At 39.2% G+C, this 24,573-nt stretch overlaps 1 protein-coding gene across 24 annotated transcripts in view; it reads right to left on the bottom strand.

The window, feature by feature from the left end:
- The window catches only part of LOC126278103 (Down syndrome cell adhesion molecule-like protein Dscam2), an 810,453-nt gene that overhangs the window by 427,435 nt on the left and 358,445 nt on the right, over window positions 1-24,573 (bottom strand). For 2 of the 24 annotated variants that reach the window (XM_049977976.1, XM_049977962.1), the window contains exon 7: window positions 4,183-4,306. The exons of 19 other annotated variants lie outside the window; for them this stretch is intronic. In XM_049977976.1, coding sequence (XP_049833933.1) covers window positions 4,183-4,306 — 124 coding nt within the window. Of the gene's footprint in view, window positions 1-4,182; window positions 4,307-12,149; window positions 12,274-21,205; window positions 21,330-24,573 lie in introns of all 24 variants that reach the window. 3 more of the 24 variants (XM_049977964.1, XM_049977971.1, XM_049977977.1) reach the window with 2 other exon arrangements.

The following is a 24,573-nucleotide window of genomic DNA, read 5'->3' as shown; positions in this document are numbered from 1 at the left end:
TGCTGCACTACACTGGGAAAAGGAGGTCCAACATGATATTATGAGATATCCCATGACTTTTTTCATCTCAGTGTAAGGTGTCTGTTCTTCCCCACACTTTCAAATCTAGGATTGGTTATTTACAATCCACTGTTAATCACTATATTACATAACTTTGGAACTTAGCTTTCAAGGAACTTTGGCTTGCTTCACTACCTGTAAAACTTTTTCAAACCTTTTCCTTTGTAACATCTTGTGTTATACCTCCTTGGCTGTAATATCAATAAATCCATTTTGCCTGATTCCAACATCACCTACTACCTACCAGTATTACAAATCTTTCCTATCTTTGCAACATGTGACAAGACATGTCATATGTTCTGGACTAATATGCTCCACATAGTTGCTTAATGGCTCGCAAAAAGTTTGAGGAATTGGAGAAGATGCATGTGCCAGATCACATACCATTTGATCCACTGCCTCTACATACTGTGTTTCTGTCTACCACACTCCAATTGATATAGTAAGCAGACACTTTTCCTCAACCTTATTATCAAATAGATTTTTACCTCCTGATTTTGGAATGACTACTATCGTGAAAAGGATGTATTTTTTACAGCCTACACACAGTAAAAATCTGATACATAGAACATTATGAAAACTTAATACTGCTTACCTGAAAACAGGGACTGGTTGACCTTGGGCCTCACACATTAAAACAATCTGTGAACCATAATCCTTCAAAAGTATGTCAGATTTGCCTCTCGGTGGAAGACGAGGGGGAACACTACCCACAGACACTACGAAAGACAGTAGGACAGGGTGAAGGTAACATCATGAAAACTATCACCATTTATATCACTGAAACAGTCTCTTATTAATTTTTATTTTACACTGTGTTCCAGTTTATATCCTCTAAATTCAAATATCATGTTAGTCTTCTACATCTTCCACTCTGGTCTAGTGCAACAGATTGTACATAATATTATGGCCTTAGCAAAGTTTCTTAAGCAAAATGCTATGAATACATCACATCATTTTCTTAAGAGGAGAGTGTGCTATGGATAGTTTAATTACTGGCAAATTTTCTGTGAAAAATCATATTTTGGCAAAGAGAGGAAAAAAAAGGACAATGGGAAACAACTATTCTAACCAGCATAGAACACCAATATGTCAAGCTGCCCACAGGGAAGACACTGAGTTTGCTTTGTAACTACAGCACATTAGAGTATTTCTTTCCACTCACAACAGAACAAGAGTTCTGACTCTTATGAACCAGCTCTCTAAAACCTGCTACATCACTGCCAATGTTCAAACCAAAATCTACATCAAACTCTCTTCTGGCTTTCTTGCTGTCAGGCCATTCCACAAACTAAGTATCCTTCTGTTTCCTGTGTGTTATTTCTATCCTTTTCATACTGTTCCGGCTTCAGTCATCTGATTTTACTCCACTTCCTACTTTCTTTTTCTCTTTGTTTCATTTCCTTTTTCCGTACTTACAGCACATTTGGCTGTCGTTTATTTTGATTTTCCTCTCAGCCACATTTCTCAAAGAGTAGAATCTATAAAATTTCAAAATTAGGGTAAAAATATATTAATAACATTTTGTAGGAAACGGAGCTTTAATTACCTGGTCACAAAACAGGAATGCCGACACCAGCGGCAGTGCTAAGACACACACACAAAATAGTTTATGAAACAATGCCTGACTTCCAAAGTATTTGAAAGCTTCATCATAAGAAGGATCACACATACACTTTATCCTTTTTCCCTTATATCCTTGCAGCCATTATGATGGCTTTTATAAAAATTCAGAAAGACATTTCTACAGTTTTTTTTTCCTAATTTAGGTATGAATTAGCCCTTCTCCGGCTGTTTTCTTTTCGCTGACTACTATGTTTTTTGTCTAAAAAAAATCATGTTGTTACTGTTTATTTATTCAGCCTGCTGGAACTTCTACATCTACCCTGCAGTTTACCACTGGAATTTTGTAATTATTTACCTTAGCACACAACTAATTACAGCACACAAAGAGACATTCAAGCAGTCATTCTTCCTGCATTCCATATGCGACTGGAAAGGGAAGAGACCCTAACATGTGGGTACCATGCCGTGTACCTTCTGCTATGGACTTAATGGTGGTTTGTAGTGTGTGTGTGTGTGTGTGTGTGTGTGTGTGTGTGTGTGTGTGTAGATATAGGAGTAAAGCAATAGATTTTAAATGTATATTATTTACACTGCCTAATACCAGTACTATTCATCATCTAACACTGATTACTTTTAAATAAGTCAGCGAATTTCTGCTCTTCTCACATGCTGATAATTATGACAACAAAATATTCAATCAATTCTGGGAAATGTGATGCTCTTCTTGTTTAAATGAATTTGCTGAAAACAAAAAGACCAAAAGCATCGTATCACCAACCTGCCCTGATAAATCTCTCAGTGAAATGGGAGGGAACACTCTGCCCCCCCCCCCCCCCACAACTCCCAAAAAGATCCATCAGCCACATGGCAAAGACACAACACTTTTTGTTATTTAATTATTCAATCCTTAAACTATGATTCTGATAACTGTGAATTTTACATGCAGACTTTCTACAAATATACACGAATGCAATGCAATGGACCGTTACTAGCGCCCAGCTAACCAGGCGGTCTAATGGGCGGCAGCTTCCTGAGTGGGGGAGGCGTGCCTATCCCCGGCAGATTAGTGCCGAGGTCCAGTGTGCCGGCCAGCCTGTGGATGGTTTTTAAGGTGGTTTTGCATCTACCTCAGCGAATGCGGGCTGTTTCCCCTTATTCCGCCTCAGTTACACAATTCCAGCAATTGCTGTTCAAACACTGTGTCCATGTATGCGTACACTCATCTGGTACAAAACATTCCTGGGAGGAGGGGGGGGGGGGGGGGGGGGGCACTTTACCACTGGGGGCCGAACTGCACAATAACCCTGGGTTCAGTATGGGGTGACGGTGGGGTGAGTGAATTGCTGTGGCCTGTTGTGAACCACTCAGGGCTACAACAGGATGAGCTTCTCTGTCATTTCTAGGTCCCCAGTTTACCACACACACACACACCATTATGTCGAACTCTTTGACAAACAGAAAGCACCAATCAGTCATGACACAAACTTTTAAGAAAATACCTCATTATCAATATATGTTATTTTGAAAAATGCTACTTTCACACAGAATATAACTGTTAGATATCAAAACTTCATTTCTGTTCAAATATTAAAATAACAGTGTGTAAAACATTTTGAGGCAATGATATTTCATTGACCTCATGATAAACATTTTCCATGCTTTCTTGACTGGCTGAAGCTGTTATACCATCACCACATTCAATTATAAACAATCTAGTTTTACTCTTCGTAAAAATTGGGTTTCTGAAAGCCATGAACTTTAAAACTCAATTTTCCACAGATATATATATAAAGTTTTAGATCTGACTCTACTGAATTACAAGTAAAACAATTTCAGCCACTGTTTACATGTATTAAATCTTCAGGAACATATTTCTGGAACTTTTACAGACTTTTCAAATCATTTTATGACCTCCATCATGTATTTAAAGGTTCTCTGCAAGAGACTGAACTGAAATAAGTCAACATCTTTCACCCACATTGCACTTCTTCTTCATCTGGTTAAACTCTGGAAATGTAGCTTACGGCATTATTTACTGGAGGTGGGCACATATATGTTACCAAAGAGTGACCACTGACCATCATTCACACAGCACTATCTCAAGTTATGAACACAAATTGCAATTTAATTATTAGAGAGCCCCATTTTCTGAATACGACACCATTACTAACAAAATGGCATTATCTTTAGTACACCTCCGCTGTGTGATTTACACAAATTTAAAAACTGCAGCACTGTCAGCATGGATATTTATTTCAAAGAATAATCTAGTATAGTCTACAATCTTGAACTGACATTCAACAACACAAGGAAAATGCGCATTAATAAATGAGATAAACAAATACTCAAACAAAGACTGGTACATTTATTATGTTTCTGAGACACTGCTTACCTGAACACTGGAACAGGAGAACCCTGCCCTTGGCAGAATAAGGCAAAACTTCGGTAAATATTTTGAGTCACAAATGACTCTCTAAGAGCGGGAACTTTAGGTGCAACACTCGCAATGGGCTCTACAAGATACAGTAATGTCTGAGAGACTATTCTCAATCTTACCTGAATATTGGGATGGGGAAAGCCTGAGCCTCACATAGCAGTGCAAATCCTTCCTCAGCACCCACTTCAAAGGAGTTTGATTTTGAAGTCTTTGGCAAATTCGGTGTAGCCTGTCCCAGTGGTTCTACAGACCATGCCCAATTACTTTAATTGTAAGTAAAACTGATCAAGTAAATATTCTTAAAGAAGGGTGCAATATGCAACTATGGAATAAAAATAAAGGAAAACTGATGGATTTCTCACTTACTTCTTACAGACAAGTCATCATCAGAATGAAACTTAATGCTCAAAAATTGGGTGTGGGGAAGAGAAGTAGACGAGTATGCAATTGGAAGACCAATTATGAATAACAACACAAAAACAAGGCCTAACTCAAGTCATTTATTCAGTAATCAATTATCCTTTGCATACTCTTTCCTGATGTGTAATTTCATTGCATTTATTAGTTTGTTGATACCCTACCACTCCTCCCCTCACTGCAGTGAAAAATAACTTTGTCAATATTTATTTATTACAAATAGCCTTGAAAAACTTTTATGCAGGAATAAACAACAACAAAAAATTATCAGTGTCTCACATATATGTGTAGAGTTTGCCAATGAGACAAATTAATAAAATGTTCTTTGGATACAAGTCCACAGCCTTGCCACAGTGGTAACACTGTGTCCTGCCGGATCACTGAAGTTAAGTGCTGTTGGGCTTGGCTAGCACTCGGATGGGTCACCATCAGAGTCTGCCGAATGCTGTTGGCAAATGTGGTGCACTCAACCCTCGTGAGGCCAATTGAGGAGCTCTTTGATCGAGAAGTAGTGACATTGGTTACGAAACCTGACAATGTCCAGGAGAGTGGTGTGCTGACCACATGCCCTCCGCGTCCACACCCGGTGACACCTAACGGCTGAGGATAATATGGCGGCCAGTCAGTACCTTTGGGCCTTCGAGGCCTGTTTGGATGGCGTTTGTTTGTCTTTGGATACAAGTCACATGTGGATAGTTCAAGGCATTAAAGTGTTTCATATGGCTGAAATCCAGGTAATATTTTAATGCTTAATTACATAGAAATGAAAATTTTTAGCAATTTTTTAAAGTGAGGTATACTTCCCCAGAAAATAAAATTGCTGATATGAAGAAAAGTAAATCACTTCTTTAGTCTTCAAGTCATTTTGGCAGGAAATAATAAGAATGAGTGTTGTTAAGGTCATGAAGATGGCCGGCATAGTGCTTAGTCTTCTATGTGCAACAACTTATCCCCTCACTCCTCCTATTACTCTGTTGCTTTATAAGCTAAGCAATTCAGCACCATTGTACAATGTTTCTTTTTTCATAAAAAATAACTTTTGGGCTATATGTATTTGTATATAACTAAAAATGTATCTTTAAAGGCTCTATCCACAGCATACTCTAATTCAAAGATAAAAACTAACTGTGGCTATTTAATATGAAACACTTCATTATTATTATTATTATTATTATTATTATTAGTATTATTATTATTATTATGCAGTGCAATGTTTCTCTCTAATGAAAATTAATAATCACCTGAATATGGGTGGTGGGTATCCCTGTGCTTCACAAAAAAATACAAAAGTTTGTTCCACAACTACTTTAAAGGATTCTGATGTTCTTGAGCCAGCTGTCTTAGGTGGAGAGCCACCAGATGGTTCTGGGAAATTCAGATTTCTTATGTTAATAATAAGGAAAGACTCTGAAAAGCACACTTAGGGTTCTTTAGTAAACTTCAGTGTAATAAAAAGAAATATGCACAAAAGAGAATCAATTATATTATCTGTATTCAACAACAGTAATAAATTCCAGCCACACAATATTTTGAAGTACAAGTAAGAGCAGTGTGAGAAATCTGCTCACCTGGACCATGAAAATAGGTACTTGCAATATGTGATAAGAGTACTTTAAAATGCAGTAAGATTTTAAGGTATCCCTGTGTCTGTAAAGGTACATACCTCTGACATCCTCACTGAACAATTATCATAGTAATTGTTTTGAAACACGTATCAATACAATTCCCATTGTACCACTTATTAGGGCTTCTTCCCAATCTATTCATATACAGAGTTCTGTAAGGATGCTTAAACACTTCCATGAGTGCTGTAATTACTCTAATCTTGTCTTCATGGTCCCTACAGAGCTTGTGAGAGCATGTGAAAGATGTAGGGGCATGGTAGGGGTGCTTGGTGTAGTCAGGAGGTTTAAGGGGAAGAGTTGAGGGGGCACAAGAGGAGCAGAGCATGAGAGAAGTAGCAGAGGGAAAAACAAAACAAAAGGGACACACTAGTGGAAGAGGATATGTGTGTGAAGAACAGGGACTGGCAAAAGCTGAAGCCCCATGGGTTACAGAAACATAGCATCTACTGCAAATAGAGTTCCCACCTGTGCAATTCAGAAGAGCTGGAGTTGATAGGAAGGATCTAGATGGCACAGGCTGTCATTGAGATAAAGCATGTTGTGTTGGGTTTTATGTTCAGCAACTGTGTGTTCCAGCTGTCTCTTTCCCACAGTTTGTTGGAGGTCATTCATGCCGACAGATAGCTTGTTCATTGTCATGCCCACATAGAATGCAGCACAGTGGTTGCAGCTCAGCTTGTAGATCACATGACTGCATTCACAGATACCCCTGACTTTGAAAGGATAGGTTACACTTGTGAACAAGGAAGATGTATGGACCAGGTCTTGCACATAGGTCTACTACAGTGATATGAGCCATGAGGCAAGGGGTTGGAAGCAGGAGTTGAGCAGGAATGGAGAAGGATATCAAGAAGCTTTGATGGCAGCAGAATACCAATGTGGGAGGCATGCTAACAGCAGTGAGTATGATATTCCTTATTTCAGGTGTACCAAGAGGAACTCAAAAGCTTGGAGGAGGATGTGATTCAGTTTGCCCAGTCCTGCATGGTATTGAGTCATGAAGGGAGTACTCCTTTGTGGTTGAACAGTGGGAATGTGTTAGGTGGTAGGTGACTGGAGAGATAAGGCAGGAGAGATCTGTTTCTGTACAAGGTTGGTAGGGTAATTTCAGGCTGTGAAAGCCCCATTGAGAACCTTGGTATATTACACAAGGGACTGATCATCATGAGAGATGTGACAGCCAGCCACAGACGGATAGGCTGTACGGAAAGGCCTTTGGCATGGAATGGGTTGCAGTTTTTTGACGTGGTGTTATTGCTGGGCTTGTTGGGTTGAGAACCAGGTGAAGCAAATTGAATAGAAGGCGTTGAGGTTCTGGAGGAATGTGGATACAGGATTCTGTGTGGTTATGAAGGATTCCTCTAGATGGCCCATGAATAAGTTGGCACAGTTTGGTGCCATTCAGGAGCCCATTGTTGTACCATGTGTTTGTTTGTAGGTTACGCCTTCAAAGATGAAGTAATTGTGGGTGAGGATATAGTTAGTCATGGTGACTAGGAAGTAGGTTGTAAGTTTGGAATCAATTGGGCAATGGGAAAGGTAGTGTTCAGTAGTGATAATGCCATGGGCCTTAGGGATGTTAGTGTGGAGGGAGATGGCATAAATAGTGATGAACAGGGTGCCCATGAGGTAAAAGAACAAGAACCATGCAAAGTCAGTGGAGGAAATGGTTGGTGTCTTTCTTATAGGAGATTAGGTTATGGGTAACACACTGAAGGTGTTGATCCACAAGAGTAAAGATTCTCTATGGGACCATTGTAACTGGGCACAATGGGGTGTGCTGTGTGGTTGGGTTTATGCACTTTAGGAAGCATATAGAAGATAGTAGTGCAAGGAGTGGTAGAGGTGTTAGGAGAGCAGACAGACTCAGGAGAATGGTCCTGGAATGAACCCAAGGATTTGAGCAGAGAGAAAACCCATTATCTAGCCTCCTATATCAAAGACACCAATCATTTCCTTCATTGACTGTCCACAGATTCTCTTCTTCCACCACACGGCACTCTGCTCATCACTATTGATGCTACCTCCCTCTACACTAACATCCCTAATGCCCTTAGCCTTTCAACTACTGAACACTATCTTTCCCACTTCTCAACTAATTCCAAACCTACAACCTCCTTACTGGTCACCATAAGCAACTAATCCTCAATCATAATTACTACACCTTTGAAGGCATCATCTACAAACAAGTCCGTGGTACAGCAATGGCCACCTACATGACACCATCGGCAATGAGCAACTGCATGGCATCATCCTATGCCAACCTATCCACAGACCATCTAGAGGAATACTTCCTAACCACCCAGAATGAGAAATACTTCCTAACCAGCCAGAATCCAAAACTCCTCACCTGTTTCAGATTCACTGGTGATATATTCATGATCTCAACTGGTAGTGAGGACACACTATCTACATTCCTCCAGAACTTCAACATTATCTCCCCCATTCATGTCATCTGGTCTTCCTCAACCCAACAACCCACCTCTCTCAACATTGACCTCCATGCCGAAAATGGCTAGAGCAGTACCTCCGTCCACATTAAGCCTACCAACCACAAGCAATACCTCCACTTCGACACCTATCATACATTCCATACCAAGAAGTCCCTTCCATACTGCCTAGCCACTGGTGGCTGTCACATTGGGAGTGACAAACAGTTCCTCTCCAAGATCTCCCATACCTCGTTTCTCCAGCCACATACGACCTCACGCAGTCCCACCATTTGACCACAGGGGAGCACTCCACTTCTGACTGACTAATCCCCAAGACTGGAGCAACTGAGTTACATTCCAGGGTTTCGATTACCTCTCATCAAGCCTTTAAATTATGAATATCCCACCTACTATCGTTCCCACCCTCCTAGAGTGGTATTCCACTGCCCACTGAACCTACACAATATCTTTGCCCATCCCTACTCCAACGCTGCTCCCAACCCCATGCCTCATGGATCACATTCCTGTAATAGACCTAGATGCTATACCTGTCCCTTACATCCTCCCACCACTGCATAATACTCCACTACTCCATTCTGGTCACAAGCATCACCTAGCCCATCAAATGCAGGGCTACCTGTGAAACCAGACATGTGATATATACAAGCTAAGCTGCAACCACTGTGTTGCAATCTACGTGGGCATGAATGGCCACTGACAGACTGTGACCAAGAGACAACTGGACCATGCTGTTGCTGAACATGCTGCACAATACAATTTCACTTCAGTTCTATGTTCCCATAATCTCCCTCACCCCTGGCCAAAACCTTAGCAAGTCCCTGTCCTTCACCCACCTATCCCTTCTCCTCCTCCCAATCCAGCACAACAGTTTTCTATTCTACATGCACACTCATTAGTCAGTGCCTTTCTCCCTCCTCTGCTTCTCTCCTTTTCCTCTCCTTCGCCTCCCCTCTCCACTGCTAACCTCGTGACTACACCTGGCAACTGTACACCATCCACACCATGTCCCTGTATGCTCCCACAAGCAGCCCTACACCCTCCTCCACCCCTACCCTGCTATCCCTCTGTATCCTCGCCCTAGCCTCCTCGTTATCCCCACCACCCAGACTGATTCTCCCATGACAGGCAGTTGCTCACAGTCTGGCCTCAGTGGCAGATACAGTAGCCAAATGAATGTGAGTTGTGTTTGCATAAATGTGCGCATGTTTTCTACATTAGGAAGAGGTCTTTTGGCCGAAAGCTCGCTCGTATAGCAAGTTTTTGGTTGCGCCCATCTGTGACTCAAGATATGGTAAGTAACAATCTATCCTTTTCATTATACTGTCTTTATTGCATATCTACAATATAAATTACTTGGGATAAATAACATACCAGTAAACCGCCTCCACAAATTCTTTGAAGAATTGAACTCTCATATGTAAACCAGTTTCAAACATCCAATTACGTATGAGTTAATATATTTGACATTGTGCATTTAAGTGAGAAAAAGTTTGGTAAAGTTTTAAAATTGTGTTTAAAGCTTGTTGAAAGTTATGAACTGTTCATATTATCAAACATTGCATGAATATACTCTAGTTAATTTTCACTCATTTTAAGAAAAAACTAGTTTCTCACACATTTCAATGTTAATGAAAGAATGTGTTGTACAGTGATATAATTTTGCAGGTACATTCATTGGTACACATGAATATTGGCTGCCAAATGTGTCGCAAAGTACAGATATAATAAATTAAAACAACATGTCTGAATTGAAATTTGACTGCATGAACAATGAAAATGTACAAGGTGTACAACTTTGCTTCTGCCGTTTTTTTTCCCAACATTTGAGGCTTTAATGGAACAAATTGGTTACACATTTATCATCCAAAGTATTTTCCATCGCTGGCCACTACTTTCTCCCATCTTTTGAGCAGTGTACGAATCCCGTGTTGAAAAAATTCTTCATCTTTTGAAGCGATCCACGAATCGATCCAATTTGTGACTTCTTCATGAGATCAGAAGTGCTGGTCAGCCAGGCCATGTGTCATTGATCTAAACAGGTAGTCAGAGGGAGCAATGTCTGGAGAATACAGAGGGTGGGGTACGACTTCCCATTTTAACATTTCCAAGTATGTTTTGACCTCTTTTGCAATGTGGGGTTGAGCATTGTTGCGCTGCAAAATCACTTTATTGTGCCTCTTACTGTCTTGCAGACGTTTGTCTTTTAATGCTCTGCTCAAACACATTAATTCCATTTGATAACGAGCACCTGAGATTGTTTCATTTCGTTTTAACACTTCATAGTACATTACGCCGAGCTAGTCCCACCAAATGCAGAGCAAGAGCTTGGAGATGTGAATATTCGGATTGGCCATTGACGTGGAAGCATGGCCAGGATATCTCCATGACTTTTTGCATTTAAGGTTATTGTAATGAACCCATTTTTCGTCCCTTACATTTTAGCTTCTGAAGCAATTGTTCACAACCACACAAACGCCGTTCAACATCTCTTGGTTTCAGGTCTCACGGAACCCAAGTTTCTTCTTTCTGAATCAGGCCCATAGCCTAGGGATGCTTTGAAATGGCATGCTGTGTCACTCCCACAATTCATGCCAATTCTTCTTGAGTTTGTCGCAAGTCTTCACTCGGTAATGTCTCCAATTCTGCATCTTCAAAAACATTCTCTCTTCTACCACTAAGCCAGTCTACAACATTAAAATCACCATTCTTGAAGCGTTGAAACCACTTATGACACATTCTTTCACTAATAGCGTCCTTACCATATGTACTTGAGAGCATTCCACGAGACTCAGCCACTGTTTTCTTCATATTGAAACAAAACAGTAACACCTCCTGCAAATGATGAGAATTAGTCTCGTAAACTGACATTTTCAATCAAGAATAACTTTATGATGCAGACGTAAATCGACTAATATCTGAATGAGGTTAGGTTGACCAAGGTCCAAGCTAACTGCCTGATGTCTGTGATCTGTTTCTTTTGACCGCTACTTACCATTGCCGCCACCTATCGGCAAACGGCAGAAGCAAAGTTGTATACCATTTAGGAACTGATAAACCTTCTCCTATAAACTGGGTAATTTGTGCATCATGAGCTATACTGCCTCAGGACATATACAGTTTCTGACTATAATACCCATGTTAAATTTTTAGCATAAGATTATACCTCTTAGTGAGTGAATTATGACAGAATTTTTTTAATGTGATAAATAAATAATTAATGAAATACTGAAAATCAAAAAATTGTTGCCCCTGAAAGCCATTAGATAGCAACCTGTAACTGGAATTGGGTACCTTGCTCCGTGTTGGCCATTTAGTAATATACAAACGGAAATTAGAAACAGCTGACATCAGGAGTCTAATACTACTCCTAGCCTATTGTGTACAGGTATAAAAACAAGAAAAACTTTCCTACAACACAGAAATTGCTCAGTGCGGCTCATGAAAAGTCATTTTTCATTCAACCTTTTTTTTGGGGGGGGGGGGGGGGGGGAGAGATAGAACACATACACAAATATATTTTAATTCAAAAATGTATTAGTTCATTGATGAAAACATATTAAATATATGGATTTGTTGGCACAGGTTTCTCACCTGAAGAGTGGAGCAGGGAAAGCCTGGCCTTCACACAGCAAACTGTATGTTTTCCCTGCCTTTACTTCAAATGAGTCCGACTTTGCTGATTTGGGAAATTTTGGAGAAACTCTTCCCACAGGTTCTAGTGATTACAATAACCAGTTAGGAAAGAACACATTTTAAATTATGTGGGATTATAAGAACTGGTATCCAAGTTTCAGTAACAAAAACTATCTGAAAGTTATTTTATTAATATAAGTGATCATCATATCTAGAACATGTAAGAATAAAGAATAACAATATTCACTAAGCAAATCACTACAGTCTTCAGTCAGATTCTGCTTGAAAAATCTGAATTCTTTCAATAAGAAAGCCTCCAATAAACTGAGAACCAAATTCAAGTAGCCTAAAATTATAGTTAGTGATTTGAATATAAAGTCAGAGCTATTCATCAATTTAAAAAGGTGCTGAACCACAGATCAGCACATAGAAATAGCAGAAAAGTGTTACTGGCTTTCAAACAAAGTCCTTCACAAATAAACAAAACACATAAGCTGCACAAAAAGCTGAAGTTGTTTCCAATTGCTGCAGCCTGACAGAGTGAGTAATTTTGAGGGGTACATTGTGATGAAAGCGAAGGTGTGGTAAGAGTATAAACAAGATGGAATGGGGTTAGGAAGGATCCTGACACTATAGGACTTATAGTTGTGTGCTGGAAGTATGAGAAAAGGACACACACACACACACACACACACACACACACACACACACACACACACACACACTTCTCATACATCTGATGACCAGCCACAAAGCAGCACCCCCTCCATCAATCAATACCACTAAGATTAGAACAATTAAAGCATATTATTAGCTGTGGTTCTGACTACCTGTTTTAAGACTTTGAAATGAGGAATATGTTCTCTACTATCTTTCACATTCCTCCTAAAGATATTTATTGCTTAGAACACATTAGCAATCTTTTGAGAATGTTTAGAGCATGTAACACAGTCAACTAGACTTGAACAAATTACATACATGGTATCATTTTCAATGGGTAGTACCACACATGGAAACATCACAAATCTAGAGAATTATTTACTAAGAAGAAATAGGCAGAAATAAAACATAACTTGCAGAAATATTGATTTGTAGATGAGGGTATCCTGCATTATCAAAATGTCTCCAGCCACTGCTGTTTATTATTTCATCTATGCCCATCTGGAATACAATTTCATTTTCAAAGACTGTGTGCTTTTTAATTGACATCTACTATTAAATACAATGAGACAGCAGCTAATATGAGAATAATTTCACAGATGAAAGAAACATACAAATTGTAAACATAATACAAATTTACAGTTTTTACGTTCAGTTTAATCCGTGACATCACTCTAACAAAATTAAAGCATCTCTCTCTCTCTCTCTCTCTCTCTCTCTCTCTCTCTCTCTGTATTTTAATTATTGGTAGAAACCTGAAGTAAATGGAAGGTCTAGGGGAGGGGATGGCTGCACTCCTTGAGTAGTGACTTAATAAATGGGACTACATAAGTAATGTACTGAGACCACAACAGATGTTCTGGAGAGCTCTTACATAGTAATACCAAACACTGGCTACCTCATGACAGTAAGGTAGAGACTGCCATCCAAATATATCCTTATGGAAGACAGTATGAAAACCTGTCCACAAATCTGCCCCACCATCAGATCTTTTTTTAACTCTGCCTCTTCATGCCCTCCCCATCAGTGAGGCCACATTTGAAACCAGCTACATCACCCACAAATTATGTTACAAAAACTGCACTAAACTGTATGAGTAAACTTTCCATTCTGATGACATACTGTGACAAATCCGGGGGAAAGAACGAACACTGGACCACCATGTCAGGTAACATAATAGGATAGACATCGTTGTCTGCTTCACAGTCCGCAAAATCCCCCCCCCCCCCCCTCCTTCCAAACCTCCAAGTTTGTAGTATTCTACAGGTAGAGATCTTCATTAAAATTATATTTCAACCTCAACTCATCCCCCCCCCCTCCACCCCATGGTTCTATCTCTTATAGTCCTGCTCTCCAACAACTGCCTTCCCCCCCTCCCCCATGCCACCTACCGTCACCTCTACTTTCACACATCCGACAAGTTAACTGTCACAGCAGCCTTGTACTCCCCATTATTTTCCACTCCACCTACTCAAATTCATTTAGTCTTTCTTTTGCCTATTTCTTTCACCCACTTTTGATCCTTTATCTTCCCCCAATATTCCTTTACATCCTGTTACATCCTCTGTCCAACAAGTAATCCATTTTTTGAGCATCCACCACAGCCACTAGAGCTGCAGTTTGAAATACAACAGTGGCAGTATATGCATGTTTGACAGCTCTGGTGAAGGACTTTCCCCAAAGTTAAGCAATTTTTCATTGCTTCAATGTAAAGGCTTGCTGCTTATTACTGCTTCTGTATGGCGAGGTATAATCTATTCTTTCAAACATTTTATTTCTGTCCTGGACATTTAAATATAGCTTATGAGTCTGACACATAAAGCACAGAAACTGTACTTAGCTTAAATAAGATGGTGTCATCAGATTCAATCTTCATATGAACATGGTAGATATTAAGAGAACTGGTCATGGAATTGAAAAGCAGCTACAATCACTTAGTGGTGGAAAGGCTTCAGGACCACATGAGATACCGATAAGATTCTATAAAGATTATTTGAAAGAACTTGCTCCCCTTCTAGCAGTAATTTATCATAGAGTTCTTAGGCAATGAAAGGTACCTAACGACTGGAAAAAAGAGTATGTCATTTCCATTTTTAAGGCCGTAAGACAGATCCACACAATTATAGACCTACATCATTGACATCAATCTGTTGTAGAATTATGGAACATGTTATACACTCAAGAATTATGACTTTTTGGAAAAGGAACATCTCTTCTATAAAACTAAACATGGATTCTGCAAACAGAGATCCGGTGAAACTCAGCTCGGTCTGTTCCCCGAGTAGGACATTTGACACCGTCCTGCACTGTCATTTAATGAAGGAAACATGATCTTACAGAGTATCGGAGCAGACCTAAGATTGGATTGAAGACTTTCTTGCAGATAGAACTCAACACGTCGTTCATAACAGAACTAAATCAACAGATGTAAAGATAATATCCGGAGTTCCACAGGGAACTGTGATAGAATCGCTGCTGTTTATAATATATATAAATGATCTAGTAGAAAGCATATGACGATCTTTAAGGCTATTCACAGATGATGCAGTTGTCTAAACCTAAATAGTAATGCCAGAAGACAGTAAGAATTTGCAGAATGACCTGCAGAGAATTGATGAATGGTGCAGACTCTGGTAGTTGACCCTGAACTAAAATAAATGTAGCATATTCCATATACATAGGAAAAGAAATCCACCACTGTACAGCTACACTACTGATGACAAACAGCTGGGGACAGGGACTGCCATAAAATATCTAGGCGTAACTATCCAGAGTGACCTTAAGTGGAATTACCATATAAAAAATAGATAGTGGGAAAAGCAGACACCAGACTCAAATTCATTGGAAGAATCTTAAGGAAATGTAACTCAACCATGAAAGAATTGGCTTATAAGGTGCTTGTTCGCCCAATTCTTGAGTACTGTTCATCTATCAGGTAGGACTGATAGAGGAGATAGAGAAGGTTAAATGAAGAGTGGCGTGTTTTGTCATGGGATCATTTAGCTGGCGAGAGAGCGTTACGGAGATGCTAAACAAACTCCACTGGCAGACATTACAAGAGAGGCATTGTGCATCACGGAGAGATTTACTACTGAATAACATTTTTCAGGAGGAGTCGGACAACATGTTACTTTCCCCCATATACAGTTTGCGTTTAGACCACAAGTAGAAAATTCGAGAAATTAGAGCCAATACAGAGGCTTACCGACAATCATTCTTTGCACACACTATTCCCAAGTGGAACAGGGTTTGCATGGGGACATAGAATAAATAATATACATTTACATCATTGTTCTCCACTGTCACAAGTTTCTGAACCAGAAATTCTACCGTATGGACTACATGTATGATTAAATCGAGTCACTGAACAGTTCAACTATGCCCACAAAGCAGTACTGGTAAGATTATAAGAGAGTCCAGTAAGAAAGGAATTGTCAGAATTACTACTTTTGCAAGTGTCTCCAATATGAGGCAAGTAATTAAAATGAAACAAACTTATAAGATGAGTTATTTCAAGCTTTCTTGATGAAACTAATGATTTTCAGGCTTCTGGGTTTGAAGCCAAATTAATGTTGTTATTTTCCTTTCATGATATTTTGACAATTTTCGTTGCTTCCTTTTTCAATGTCATGGGCAGATTTCATTTCTCACTATTGCTACAAGAAATTAAATCTGCACCAATACCTAGAAATGACAAGTAGGAAATATGTTGAAATGTCGTGGAAGGAAAATGACAATATTAACTCAGTCAAAAACTCAAAAACTTGGAAATAAAAAAAAGAATAAATATACTCATAAAATTGTATCAGATGACATATGGGTAAATTCTGGCAAAAATACCAATTTTTGAAGTCAGGGGGTTGCTTCATCAGCCGAAGAGTGACATGATTGGAGGAAAAGAAGAACTACTAATGAATTGGGCAGTAAGGTCACTTAGAATCTATGGTGAATGAAAATGCAAAAGAACAGTATCAGAGAGAAACCAACAAACCATGTGCATTGACAAAAATAAATATTTTTCTCTCTTCATTTAGCTGTAGATTCATTTTGATATTGTTTAATTAAAAAAGCCGAATGTGATGTGTAGTTTAGGGCACAATTTACACAGTGATGTCACAGTTGATCCTGGATAATTTCATGAAATACTAAGGAAATTCAAAAATAAGATCTAAGAAATTATTTTGTAGCACATGTTGGGTGTAGCTTTAAAGTTAATGCAAACAGCCGTTCTATGATGATATCAAAATAAGAAAATATTCTGAATACACATTAACAGAAAATAGTTCTTCAGGCTTTCACACCATCAGAAATTTTTTTGTCTAACAAGAATGTAAAAGAAGCAACAGATACACAAAAGGGAAGAACTGGTTTTTTTGTGTCTAAACATACAAGAGGAATTCACGTGAGACTGGAAGAAATGCAACATTAAAGTAGACAAAAAATATTAGCACTAACTGTCCAGAGCCTTGGCAAACCACCAACCCTGTTGTGATAAAATATGCAATGATTATTGTCTACTGCAATCAGCAAGTAAGTATTCAAACACTATGATTACTTGAAACTTTCTGGCAGATTAAAACTGTGTGCCTGACTGAGACTCGAACTCGGGACCTTTGCCTTTCGCGGGCAAGTGCTCTACCATCTGAGCTACCGAAGCACGACTCACGCCCGGTACTCACAGCTTTACTTCTGCCAGTATCTCGTCTCCTACCTTCCAAACTTTACAGAAGCTCTCCTGCGAAACTGTATAGTTTGGAAGGTAGGAGACGAGATACCAGCAGAAGTAAAGCTGTTAGTACCGGGCATGAGTCGTGCTTCGGTAGCTCAGATGGTAGAGCACTTGCCCGCAAAAGGCAAAGGTCCCGAGTTCGAATCTCGGTCGGGCACACAGTTTTAATCTGCCAGGAAGTTTCATATCAGCGCACACTCTGCTGCAGAGTGAAAATCTCTTTCTGGAACTATGATTACTTATTTTGCTTGGTTTCACAACAGAGGGTGCAAAGTTTCTAATGACTGCCACATTCAGGTATGACGAGCAAAATGTTTTCCAGGGTGCTAGACTTGCACTAATATCTCCAGACCATCTCCATATCATTATTATAGTTTAGTGGTTTGGAATGTGAAAAAGACATTAACGAACCAGATTTACATCTGATGTGACACAACAGTTCCAACCTTTGCCACAAAACTGCAGTTCCACTAAAGATAAATAATAGCTAGCCTATGACTCTTTGCAATTTTAGCAACATTAAGAACGTAATGTTCCAAAGGCAATCTTGACAACTATAAAGAGCTCAATGTTATTAAAGACAAAAAGTGTACTACCGATACCTTTAGTCTGTTGACAGAATCTGAATTATAATTCCCATTCACTGCAAGGTAATTAATATTCTTGAATCTTTCCTCAAATTCATGTTGCCATAAACAGAAACAAGTATAGTTACAAACATATCTACATTTACATATAAGCTTTGCAAACCTCTGTAAAAAGTGCATGGTAGAGGGTACTTACCATTGTACCAGTTATTAGGTTTTCTTCCCTTTCCATTCACATACAGAGTGTGAAAAGGGTGGATGCTTAAACATATTTGCTTGCACTGTAATTGGCCTAATCTTTTCTTTGCAATCCCTATGGGAATAATTTACAAAGGGTTCTAATATAGTCCTAGATTTGTGCTTATAGTTGGTTCTTGAAACTTGCTAAGTAGGATTTCAGGGACAATTTGTGCCTATATTCAAGAATTTACCATTTCAGTTCTTTCAGCATCTCCCAGGGGGCAAAAAAACTTTCAAACATTTGTGCTGCTTTTCTTCATGCATGCACCACTATCCCATGTTACTTCTATTTGGTACACGTCCCACACTTGATGCATATTCTCAGATGGGTTGCACGAGTGTTTCGTACGCCTTTTTATGCAGGTTGCATTTCCCTACTATTCTACCAGTGAACTGAAGTCTGTCACCTTCTTAGCCCATGACTGAGCCTATGTGATCATTCCATTTCCTATCACTACAAATTGTTACACCCACATAATTGTATAAGTTGACTGATTCCAATTGGGACTCATCAGTATTATAGTCATAGTACACTTTTTTGTGTGTATATGAAGTGCACAATTTTATATTTCTCAATAATTGGAACAAGCTGCCAATCTTTGTACCCCTATGAAATCTTATCAATATTTGGGTAAATATTTGTGCAGCTCTTTTCAAACAATAAAGCATTACAGATAATCACATCATTTGCAGGAAGTCTGAAGTCACTATTAATATTGCAAGATCATTAATATAAAACATTAAAGGTAAGGATCCCAAGACATTTTGCTGGGATACAGCTAAAGTTATTTATACATTTGTTGATGACTCCCCATTCACAATAGCATGCTGCATCCTCCCTGCCAAGAAATCCTCAATCCAGTCACATATTTTACTTGATACCCCAACAAATCTGTGCTTTTATTAATATCTCTTGGTGTGATTCCAATTTTCCATGAGAATATTGCCACAGAAAACTGCAATACCATTCAAAAGCATCTCAGTGTTTATTGACACCATTACCCACCACACTGCCACATTTTCAATATGTTACATTCATCACTTAGTTAACTCTTTTACATTAATCGACACATACAACTAGCTCTTCTAATTGATGGCAGCAAAAAATATGTTCCTGAAAATACTGTGTGATCACTAAGTCAGTAATCATGCTAGCCTAGTGCACACACAGGGGTTTTAGACTGCTTCATTGGTAATCTTCTTGCATAAGTATCAATATAATATTCACCAGTTTTAACATACACTAACAAAAAACAATCCACACAAATTTTGGTATATCTATTGTGAAGGTTCTTCTTTTCCTTTTTTCATGCAAACTATGGATGAAGGGTGACAGGCAAATTCCATGTTTATAGTTTTCCAGAAAGCGTTTGACACAGTGCCCCAGTGCAGGCTGTCAAAGAAGGTATGAGCATATGGAATAGGTTCATGGACATGTGAATGCCCCAAAGACTTCTTAAGTTATAAAACCCAGTATGTTGTGCTCGATGGAGAGTGTTCATGAGAGACAAGGGTATCACCAGGAGTGTCCCAGGGAAATGTGATACGACTCCTATTAGTGTCTATATACATAAAATTTTTGGTGCACAAGGAGGGCAGGAATCTGCAGTTGTTTGGTGATGATGCTGTAATGTATGGTAAGGTGTCAAAACGGAGTGACTGTACGAGGATACAAGGTGAACTTAGACAAAATTTCTAGTTCGTGTGACAAATGGAAGCTAGCTCTAAATGTAGGAAAATGCAAGTTAATGTGCATGAGTAGGAAAAACAAACCCATTATGTTGAGCTACAGCATTAGTAGTGTCCTGCTTCACACAACGATGTCTTTTAAATATCTGGACATAATGTTACAAAGATGTATGAAATTGAATGGGCATGTGAGGATTATGGTACGGAAGCTGACTTCGATTAACTGGGAGAATTCTAGGAAAGTATGGTTCATCTGTAAAGGAAACTGCATATAGGAAACTAGTGCAACCTATCCTTGAATACTGCTCCAGTGTTTGGGATGCGTACCATGTCAGATTAAAGGAAGACATCAAAGCAATTCAGAGGCACGCTGCTATTTTTGTTATGGGTAGGTTCAAAAAACATGCAAGGGTTATGGAGATGCTTTTGAAACTCAAATGGGAATCCTTGGAGGGAAGACAACATTCTTTTTGAGGAACACTATTCAGAAAATTTAGAGAACTGGCATTTAGAGCTGACTGCTGAACAATTCTCTGCATGTAAGAACCACCAAGTTAAGATGCGAGAAATTAGAGTCATTAAGGAGGTATATAGACAGTAATTTTTCCCTCACTTTATCTGCGAGTGGAAAAGGAAAGGAAATGACTGTTAGCGGTAAGGTGTACCCTCCGCCACACTTCATGTGATGGACAGCGGAGTATATATGGATATGTACTTGCAGATTATTATCATCATTATTTAGGCACGAGGGACATGCTTGACAGCAAGATGTATCTACTCTCAGTACCATTTTAACTTTTGTATTTTATGTTGCCAGATCAAGACATTAAAAAAACAGCTTTATAAATCTTGGTAAAGGAAGCTTCAGTGTCAGAAGATTTTTCTCACTAAGAACAAACATAGTCTCAGAATAATATTCTAAACCTGAAGTATTTCTGATATTTGGCATCTATTACAATATATGAAAACCTACTTCATTTAATTAAAAAACACTGAATAAATGCCATTTTCTGTCCAAGTGATACACGTTTGCTTTAATTTTTTTTCATCTCTATAAAAGAATCTGCATGTTCTTCAAAGTCGAGGCTGATTGAAATATATACCCTTACCTGAAGTTAGGCATGGGGTTGCCTTGTGCTTGGCATAGCAGTGCATAACCTTCACCAACATGCCTCACAAAGGAATTAATTTTGTCATCTGAAGCAAATTTTGGGGCTTTTACTCCAACAGGTTCTACAAAAGATGACAATTCATAACAAGACTGCAGTTATCTTCCGTATTGGAACAGAGCAAGTACGCAACATTAAAACTCCTTACCTAAATGCTGGAACTGGGAAGCCTTGTGCTGGGCACAGTAAAGTGAATGCTTGACCAGCTTGTCTCCAAAATGACCTACTTTTATCATCACTTGAAAATTTTGGATGTTTTGTTCCTACCGGTTCTGTTTGAAGGCAGAAACTGGGTGTCAGAAGATGCTCTTTGCTAGTCACATGATGGTAACAGAACATTATACATCAAAGGAAGAGTAAAAAAAATTAGAAATATAGTGTAAATACAAAAGCAGAAAGAAGACATGTCTGTCTGTCTAATTCTGGCAATGGAAAGGTCTGGTAAAAAAAAGAAAAAAAAGGGAAGAAGAAGAAGAAGAAGAAGAAGAAGAAGAGAGAGAGACTAGGAGTAAAGGTAATAACTTACCAAATAGCAGAGGCATGCAGTTGTTGACAGCACATAATTAAGACTGAAAATATTGCTGGATTTTTTATGAAACCTAGAGTGTACGCACAATCGGATGCACGCACACTTACACACACACACCACATACAGAGAGAGAGAGAGAGAGAGAGAGAGAGAGAGAGAGAGAGAGAATCACCAGTACTGGTGAGCCCATGCAGCACATTATGACAATGGCATGTAGAAAGTGGATTGGAAGTGGGTGACAGAAAAAAGGAATGGGAGGCTTAAGGAAAAAGATCGTGGATGCAGGCTGAGTGAAGTTAAGAGTCCCAGGGCAGGGTGCATGAGGGTTTCAGGCTGGGAGCTAGCAGAGACTGAGGCCAGGACGATTATGGGAATGATGTGTAGCAAGCACTACTCCCATCTGTGTAGTTCAGAGAAAATGGTATTGGGGAAAGGATCCATGTGGCATAGTTGTGAACCAACCACTGAATTGAACAGACTGTGCTTAGCAGCGTGTTCCACCACTAAGTTGTCAACTCTGCCCTGAGCCAAAATTTGATGGGTGGACAGCTGACTGGAGACCGTGCCCACATAAAATGCCGTGTTGTAATTCCAGCAGAGCTGGTGTATTACATGACTTCTTTCATATATGGCCCTGCTTCTGATGGGATAGGGTAAGCCTGTGACTGGACTGGATCTGCTCTAGCATCCAACTTCACTCATCCTGTATCCAAATCCTCTTCTGTACAGTCTCCCTCTCCTCTACTGTCACCCCCTCCCAATCCACTCCTACATATTGTCATCATCATTCCCTGCATGTACTCATCTGTGCCAGTGCCCATTCCTATCTCATGCATCTGCTGCCTCTCTCAGAGCTGTAAGCCACCTTCCTCAAACATCTCTCCCTCCCCTTGCCTCCTTTCTGACTTTGTCCACTCACCTGACAACCACTTATCCCAGAATTTAGCTGGCACAAAGTGTGTGTGTGTGTGTGTGTGTGTGTGTGTGTGTGTGTGTGTGTGTGTGTGTGTGTGTGTGTGGCTCAAAAAAGGATTCATTCAATAGCTAACAAAGTTTTCAGTCTTGTTTGTGGGCCTGTCAATGACTCAATACCCCTACAATTTGGTGAGTTCTTAACGACTGCTAAATTGTTTAACTCATCAGTTACATGTAGAAATCTTCAATGATGTTTGTTAGAAAAAGTATGTGTGTTCATCCAAGAAATCCAATTATTTGTAAAGAAAATCTGTCTCTATAATGAATAACAACTGAATAAAGAAATAAAAACCCTATAGTTCTTGAGTAGCAGCATGCATACACACAAACAGTAGCTGACCGACATGGCGAGTTTTGGAAACCAAGTTTTAGTTGTCCACCAAATGAGAAAAAATTTAACAATTTCATTACGTATCTTCAGAGATCCCTCACAGAGTAGTCTCCGCAATGGGAGAAAACTCTAGAGTAGGGAGCACTGCTATGTCACATTAAATGTTATCAAGCTTTCTGCTTCATTCATAGGCTTTATGTCAAGTGTATTCCGTGGATATGTATGGGATATTATGCCATGGGCAGGTTAAAAAGGATAATGCCATTTATGAACTTTCAAAATTCTCCTCCTTCATTGGGGAAATGAATAAATGAACATGGGTGTATGGAGAAGGGGAAGATCCATGTAGTTTGTAATCCAGACTAAGATGAACAAATCTCATGAAGTGAGTCACTGTTAGCCTGTTTCTGAGTAACTTGGTTTTTTGTCCACTCTTCCTTAACAGTTTTCTATTTTCTTGACTGAAGAAGGAACCTACATTTATGAAAGCTGTGTGTGCTGTTAGGTAAGAATGTATTACTATTACTATTATTATTATTGTTATTATTATTACAGTAGACACAACAAACAAGATAACTAGGCTGGGTTTCACATTGTATCACTAGACAGCCATCTCCCAAGTGTTTACAACAGCATGATGTATATGTGCAGATCCCAGAAAAGTGGTTTTCTGTGGATGGCAGACAGATATTTTATCCTTGTCATTGGTTTTCAAGTGCTCACTAATATCTTTGAACCGAGCTTCCAGTGTGTCGAAAACCACTGGGGTCACTTTCACTGGTTTATGCAAGAGTCAGTGCAGTTTGATTTTCAAGTCCTCATACATGGCAAGTTTTTCGAGTGATTTCTCAGATTCTTCTATCATCTGGGATGGCAATGTCAATGATCCACACTCTCTGTTTCTCCACGCTTGTGATGTCTGGTGCATTGTGTTTCAACATTCAATCTGTCTGAAGTCGTATTCTAGCACGTTCACTTTGACAACTTTTTCTGGGTTGTGGTTCCACCAGATCCATGTCGCTGGCAGATAGTAATGTTGGTACAAGTTCCAGTGGCTCACTTGTGCAGCAGCATTGTGCCTTTGCTTGTAATCAGTCTATATGATCTGTCCGCAACAGTGTGAGATATGAACAATTGTTCTATCAGCCTTTTTGCAGTCTATTTGGAATATTTGCCAATTTCTTGCTCCTGGCTTTGATGGTATTAATTTTGATGTTGTGGTGGTCAGCTACGACCATGTCTTTTCTTTATCAATTTTGCCTTCAATCTTGCTTAAAATAGTCCACACAATGCTTTATTGAGCAGGCTTGAGTGAAGCTCTTCAGTACTGATTTTTGGTTTGTTGTATGCTGAGAAGTTTTCTCTTGGTGACTTCAATCAGAGCTGATTCTTTGCTGTCTTTCACATCATCTGCCAATTCACGCTTCTCTTCATCCATTGTCTGCTTAAATTGCAAGAGCCATCAATTCTACA

Source organism: Schistocerca gregaria, chromosome 6 (assembly GCF_023897955.1).
Source record: "Schistocerca gregaria isolate iqSchGreg1 chromosome 6, iqSchGreg1.2, whole genome shotgun sequence".
Taxonomy (NCBI): domain Eukaryota; kingdom Metazoa; phylum Arthropoda; class Insecta; order Orthoptera; family Acrididae; genus Schistocerca; species Schistocerca gregaria.
Note: the sequence above shows the minus strand (reverse complement) of the source record. Positions and strands in the feature narration are given on the sequence as shown.